Genomic DNA, 7,699 nt, shown 5'->3' with positions numbered 1-7,699 from the left:
TTTTATTTTACTTACAATGAGTTTATTTCGCCATACGTTTTGAATATTGAAGAGGTCCGTTTTTAATTACTATTTGGTAACTATTAACGTCAATAAAAACTGGTCATCAGAAAACATGTTTAAAATTAAATTCTCATCAGGCCGCATGGTGTTATGTGCAGCCTCCAACCCTTATCCAATCTATTTCTCTGGCCTCTCTATGGGCTATGAAGGGCAATTGCCCAAAATGTCACCAATATATTTATTCTTATAACGCAGTGTTATTGACGAAATGTGTACTTGGGCGCCACTGCTAATGTAGCATCAACAAATAATTTGTTCCAGAGTTGGTAATATAGAAGCCATCTGCTCATGATGTACATGCAAAGTGTTAACACCTCCTGCGGGCACATGATACGTGTTCATTTGATTGAAAAACTAAAATTGCGTTTTGAAGCAAATGCCTCCATTTCATCCATGAAACATAAACGTAATATTGTGCAAACATCTACATATTTGCTCACATGTTGATGTGTGTGCAATGTGTTACTCTCAAATTCATAGATTACACCACCACCCTTTAAAACACAATGGAATCAAGGTCAGCTGTTCGGTTGCATTAGTCTGTTCGTTGCTGCTCCTCGTCCTGACGGAGAAGCTGCTGCTCCACGTGGGGAGGGATTTGCACTTTCAGCAGGTTCTGCATGGAAGACTCTGGCTCATCCCCAATCAGTACCTGCCACATACAAAGACAAAGATCCCCCCTATAGCCTTAACAGACTCATAAGGTAAGTGCGACATGTATACACTTCGCGATCAACACGCTTGTGCTGTTTACCACATCAGTGACCCTACTTCATAACTCAAAGTGATTGCCTGCTCAAGCAATCATTGAGGCAGTGCTTGATAAAATGAGTACCACTGTGTGGGGAAATCAACAACAGTGGCTGTGCGATGGATCGGCTCGCACCCGCCACAGGAATTTGAAACTCCCACCAGCGACTCGGGGCATGTAAACAGATGAGATCCATCTCAGTGCTCAATGGACGAGGAAATCACTTTAGATTCTGAAAAGAAAATCAATAACCCCAATGTGCACTTTGTATGTGCCCATATTTGGCAGTAAAAAATGGCCAAATTGTTACTGGTATTTTTTACCCCCCATTTTAAACTTATGTAAACTACATAACATATACAGTACATCCGATCAAACATCTTACAGCATTTGTATCACGCACGCACAGGTATTCTCCAGAGCTGCCGCCAGTCGCTGAGCATTTACTGCTGCACACGAGCGGAACGGCAGCGCGTCGACTCAACCCTTTAAATACTTTCCGTTGGGCCACAACTCTTCGCGTCATTATAGAACTCCACGACACGGACAGCGTTCACTGACCTGCAACAGGTTCTCGCACGCCGTGCGCGCCTGTAAATCCGTCTCCCACCTGTGCAGCTCCCGCAGGATCACGTAGGCGTTCTTCTCCTTCAATACCTGCCGCCCTTTAGTTGTTGCTGCCAACTGGACATTTTTTTAACAACAAATGAGCAATTTTCTTAGACATCCTCAAACCAGTCGACTTAATATCACAGTTTTTAATGTTTCCAAACTGTTTATTTAAAGAAGCATTCCCTTGAGAAGCAATAAAACACTATACATTTAACCAACATGATGTTTTTTTTTATCTCCATAGAGATAAATTGATTTGTTTGACGATCATAAATGAGTGAAAGTAACTTGTTCAGATTTTGAAAGGCTGATTTCACAAGTCCGTTTTAGTCTGAAGGCCAAAAAGATATCTGTACCCACTCGTGCAGCAGAGAGCCTTTGTCTGGGGTCCACAGGCCCTGTTCATTACAATGAAGCCACAGGGATTTTAATAGCAGTTGTCAAGTGTGGAATGGATGCAGAGTTTACATGTGTCAGCCTAATCGACGGCAATCTTTTAACGCCGTTTTTGAAGTGTTTTGTATTTAGTATTAAAATACCAAGATTCCAATGGATCGATGTTTACGAAGTAATCAGGTTTTAAAGTCATCTCACCATACATTTTGGGAACAATTATCATTTCCACGCAATTATTTGTTGCAGCAGTCTATCAATCATTGGTGGTAATGTCAATGGTGTTCAAAGTGATAAAAGTACGATGGCATAAACTGCGCAAAAGTTACCAGCATGATGGCGTCTATCAACATCCGTCTTATGTCAGGATCATTCTCTCGCTGCTTGTCTTCTGGCAAGTACTGCAAATCAATTGGTAGCCCTGAAAGGGACAATGTTCACAGATAAAATGTACTGTTAATGTTACATTCAACCATCTTTTGAAATGAATAACTATTTCCTGCTTGAAAGCACAAACGAGGTATAACTACATTGAACTGTCATTTCACTCACTTGAAAAATCCAAAGAAGCTGAGAGTCGTAACCTCAGTGGTTCCCAGCCTTTATCGACCCACAGATTGTCACTGTAAACCTCAAAAATTGTTCGCAGATGACCGTACACCAAAAAATTGCTTTACAATTACTAAATCGTAGCATATGCAGCAGATCCGTGGATCACTTTTCACAACCGTGTGGACCACACCACAGGTTCGGAATCACTGTTCTCACATTCCATTATCTATATATATAAAATCGCAAATCTGTCTGTCTGTGTGTCGCCGGACCATACGCTGTTTCATTGGACGAAATGTGAGGGATTTGCGAGACGCGATTGGTCAGGCGGTTGCCCCTGGCAACGGGTAGCGACGCATTCGCTGCGGGATGGACGCCATTTTTAATTCCCGTTAAAAATATGCGCACGCATTAACACGCGACTCTGAGGTAAATTCATCAAAGTTTCACGTCCTCTTCACTCCCCCCCCACCCCAATGTGTGCTATTACTATTATAGGGTCGGTAGATAATAAAATTATAGCGATTAGACAGTATTATTGTAGCGCGGGGGGGGGGGGGGGTAACGGCCCCGGTACCCAGCCTCAGCCGGGTGGGCAATTTAGGCGAGGCCGGAGGCTCTGCACGGTACTAGGCCTCGACACCCCACCACACTATAGGCCGTACATATTACTGCACAGCAGCCGAGGAGATCGTGGCTGGGGGGGGGGGGGCAGGGGTAGCAGCCCATCTGTGTATATATGTAAGGTTATTAAGAGATATATTTTTCACCCGGGCAACGCCGGGTACTTATGCTAGTAATTCATATATAACTTTTATATTTTCTTAAAATATTGAAATGACAGACACCAGCATTATCTCATTGTTTCAACTCAACCAGTAAGTTGAAGAACAATTCTCACAACTAAATTTTACATATTCAAATCCAATTAAAACATTTGGTCGTGACAATTTAATAACGAGACAAACTTGGTCATATGATGTAAATACTCTTTGGTTTTTTCGGTAAAGTCACGTAGGTAAAGAAAATAAAATAAATTAAATCACGACGTTTCAGACACAACACAAGCGTCCGTCATCAGGTGGGACAACCACAGCAAAAAGCAGTTGCTGAAATAGGCAAAAGAGCTGCTGGTAACAGGGGATTATATAGATGAGGGAGGGGGGGCGGAGCCAAGGATAGGGAGGGTGGATGGGGGGGGAAGGAGGGAACAAATATGACATTAGGAGTAGGGAACGGTAAATTAAAACTGCTCTGCAAGACTGACATGCACAGCACATTTCTGAATGATGGAAATGAGCAGGGCTGGGTGTAAGAGACTGGAGATGCAGATATGAAGGCAATCTACAAAGCAGTTAAGGTTTAACCAGGTTAATAACATCCTTCCAATGATTGCTCAAATTTGTATCCATCTTCTCGGTTGAAGTTATGTCTATGTTTGATTAGATAGATGAAGAAGGGGGGGCGGAGCTAAGGATATATGATGTAAACTAATCCAAACATCAATTAAATATTTTGATTTAAAGCTTTCGTGACTGCAGGGATTCATATTCTTGGTTCATTCGGTAAAGTCACGTAGAAGGGAAATAATAAAATAATACATTTTCTTGCTGTGGATTTCACACCTGATGATTGCTCGTGTTGCAGTCAAAACGTCGTGAGAATTTGTATTGTTTTATCTATTTTTTATTTTATTATTTCCCTTCTACGTGACTTTACCAAAAGAACCAAGAATATCAATTATACATCTTTTAATTGGCCGCGAAAGCCCAAGCGTTAAGTCAGTACCTTCCATGTCCTTCTCATCCAGCTCCTCTGGGCCGGCTAGTGGCAGCAGCAGGAAGGGAAGTATGTCCACGTGCTCCCCAAGTAGCCACTCGTGATGTTCTGAACACAAAATGACGACCGTGTATAATTTTCCATGTTACAAAATTCCAATAGAAAATTTGCAGTTGCCTTTCCTGTATGTATATTAGATGTAAACTACATGTACATTACAAACCTGTTTCATTGATCTCTCTAGCATGTATTTGTACTGTAATATTACTTAATTGATGTAATGTTATATACGTGTTAATGTGTCCATTTGTGAAGTGCTCTGGATAATTTTAGTGTGAAGGGTGCAACACTAAATTATTTTTGATTGATTAATGTTTGATTGATATTCATACCGTGATCAAAGCAGCAGTTGCGCAAAGTACCGACCACACCGCCTCTTCGCACTGACGATGCTTCGTACTGAGTGTATGGTAGAAATCGTTGAATGGCATCTCTACAATACAACAAGCGAGAAATGTGATGACGCCAAGAAGACATGGAGCAATTAATAGATGGGTTTTTTTTTTGGCACAGGTAAACACCCATGGGGCAATGCACATTTTTGATGGGGATTTGGTTACACAAGATACCTGGTTACAGCAAAAAAATATGAACTTAAAAACAACTGCACGTAGTCAGTTCCGCATGGTAAGGTGATACGACAACATGGCACAATCAGCATCAACAATATTAGATGGCTTGCAGAACGTGGAAACGTCTACTCACCTATCTCTGTCAAGCAGAAAGCGGCGTACCTCTTGAATTTGGCTGAGATTGGACATAAGGGGGCCAAGGTAATGGAATTTTCCGTTTTTGTTTAAACCTTCATTGAAAAAAAGATCTAAAATTCCAGTTAACCCAGTGTCATTTGCCTTAATGATATCTAAAACATGTTTACACACCCTTTCATCTCGTGTTAAATTTGATAAAATGGCACATATTTGTTCTGAAAAGTGATATTTTGGTTTTAGCATATTAGACAACAGCAAAGACACTGGTATATTAGTCATAAATACATCAGACACCGACTCATCCGCCGATAGATTTATCAGTATATTAAAGTAATCACTAACGATGGAAAGGGATGGGTCTTTGATCAAAGTGTTCAAGGCTTCAATGATGGCCTTCTCCTTGGCCAGCATGGTTCTGCCTTCTGCGCTGGAAGTCAACCCCAGCAGGTACTCCGTTACTTGAGATTTTAGGTCTGGCCGTGTTTGTTGTTGCAAAAATCCAAGAAGATCCTTTACTTGGTCGGGCTCCATAATTCGTTCGCTACCTGCACACACATGTTGATGATAAAGAAGCATTTTTTTTTCAGTTAGCAAAGTCCCAAATTCTCTTATATTCTAGCGCGTGGAAATACCTTGCGTGCAAGAGTGATAATCATAAGCAATTGCCCCGAAGACGTCGTAGGCAGGGCGTAACAACTTAGTCTGATAAAACTATGCCACTGGTCAACTGACAGACCAGTTGTCCTGACATGACATCCCTACCCTCACCAGAACCCCGACTCTCACCAGAACCCCGACTCTCACCAGAACCCCAACCCTCACCAGGACTCCGACTCTCACCAGAACCCTGACTCACACCAGGACCCCGACTCCCACCAGGACCCCGACTTTCGCCAGGACCTCGACTCTCACCAGGACCCCGACTCACACCAGGACCCCTACACACACCAGGACCCCGACTCACACCAGGACCCCCACTCTCACCAGGACCCCTACACACACCAGGACCCCGACTCACACCCGGACCCCGACTCTCACCAGGACACCGACTCACACCAGGACCCCGACTCACACCAGGACCCCGACTCACACCAGGACCCCGACACACACCAGGACCCCGACTCACACCAGGACCCCGACTCTCACCAGGACCCCGACTCACACCAGGACCCCGACTCACACCAGGACCCCGACTCTCACCAGGACCCCGACTCTCACCAGGACCCCGACTCTCACCAGGACCCCGACTCTCACCAGGACACCGACTCTCACCAGGACACCGACTCACACCAGGACCCCGACTCTCACCAGGACCCCGACTCACACCAGGACCCCGACTCACACCAGGACCCCGACTCACACCAGGACCCCGACTCTCACCAGGACCCCGACTCACACCAGGACCCCGACTCACACCAGGACCCCGACTCACACCAGGACCCCTACACACACCAGGACCCCCACTCACACCAGGACCCCGACTCACACCAGGACCCCGACTCACACCAGGACCCCTACACACACCAGGACCCCCACTCACACCAGGACCCCCACTCACACCAGGACCCCGACTCTCACCAGGACACCGACTCACACCAGGACCCCGACTCACACCAGGACCCCGACTCACACCAGGACCCCGACTCTCACCAGGACCCCGACTCACACCAGGACCCCGACTCACACCAGGACCCCGACTCACACCAGGACCCCGACTCTCACCAGGACCCCGACTCACACCAGGACCCCTACACACACCAGGACCCCCACTCACACCAGGACCCCCACTCACACCAGGACCCCGACTCACACCAGGACCCCTACACACCAGGACCCCGACTCCACACCAGGACCCCGACTCACACCAGGACCCCGACTCACACCAGGACCCCGACTCTCACCAGGACCCCGACTCACACCAGGACCCCGACTCACACCAGGACCCCCACTCACACCAGGACCCCGACTCTCACCAGGACCCCGACTCACACCAGGACCCCGACTCACACCAGGACCCCTACACACACCAGGACCCCCACTCACACCAGGACCCCGACTCACACCAGGACCCCCACTAACACCAGGACCCCGACTCACACCAGGACCCCGACTCACACCAGGACCCCGACTCACACCAGGACCCCGACTCACACCAGGACCCCGACTCTGACCAGGACCCCGACTCTGACCAGGACCCCGACTCACACCAGGACCCCGACTCACACCAGGACCCCGACTCACACCAGGACCCCGACTCTGACCAGGACCCCGACTCTGACCAGGACCCCGACTCTCACCAGGACCCCGACTCACACCAGGACCCCGACTCACACCAGAACCCCGACTCACACCAGGACCCCGACTCTCACCAGGACCCCGACTCACACCAGGACCCCGACTCTCACCAGGACCCCGACTCACACCAGAACCCCGACTCTCACCAGGACCCCGACTCACACCAGGACCCCGACTCACACCAGGACCCCGACTCTCACCAGGACCCCGACTCTCACCAGGACCCCGACTCTCACCAGGACCCCGACTCACACCAGGACCCCGACTCACACCAGGACCCCGACTCTCACCAGGACCCCGACTCACACCAGGACCCCGACTCTGACCAGGACCCCTACTCACACCAGGACCCCGACTCACACCAGGACCCCCACTCTCACCAGTTCTCCTCCGCTCCCCGTTCCCCTCCACGTGTCGCGCACGTGGAAGCCAGTCGCCACCCGGAAGTGAAACCAATCCTCCGCTTCCGCATCGCAACACAACA

The 7,699-nt window shown here is 47.7% G+C and overlaps 1 protein-coding gene across 1 annotated transcript; it reads right to left on the bottom strand.

The window, feature by feature from the left end:
• HGH1 (HGH1 homolog) lies at positions 1–7,681 on the bottom strand. Its single transcript, XM_061561784.1, has 7 exons — positions 7,596–7,681; positions 4,916–5,465; positions 4,543–4,643; positions 4,160–4,258; positions 2,149–2,240; positions 1,376–1,498; positions 1–715 (listed from the first exon to the last, which is right to left on the bottom strand). The coding sequence occupies exons 2-7, from the start codon at positions 5,449–5,451 to the stop codon at positions 599–601; spliced, it is 1,068 nt and encodes a 355-aa protein (XP_061417768.1). The 5' UTR covers positions 5,452–5,465; positions 7,596–7,681; the 3' UTR covers positions 1–598.
• Between the last annotated feature and the right edge of the window lie 18 nt (positions 7,682–7,699).

The sequence above is a fragment of the Lethenteron reissneri genome, chromosome 28, assembly GCF_015708825.2.
Source record: "Lethenteron reissneri isolate LAM-NWPU_2019-01 chromosome 28, ASM1570882v1, whole genome shotgun sequence".
Taxonomy (NCBI): Eukaryota; Metazoa; Chordata; class Hyperoartia; order Petromyzontiformes; family Petromyzontidae; genus Lethenteron; species Lethenteron reissneri.
The sequence above is the reverse complement of the archived record's forward strand: the minus strand, read 5'-3'. Positions and strand labels throughout refer to the sequence as shown.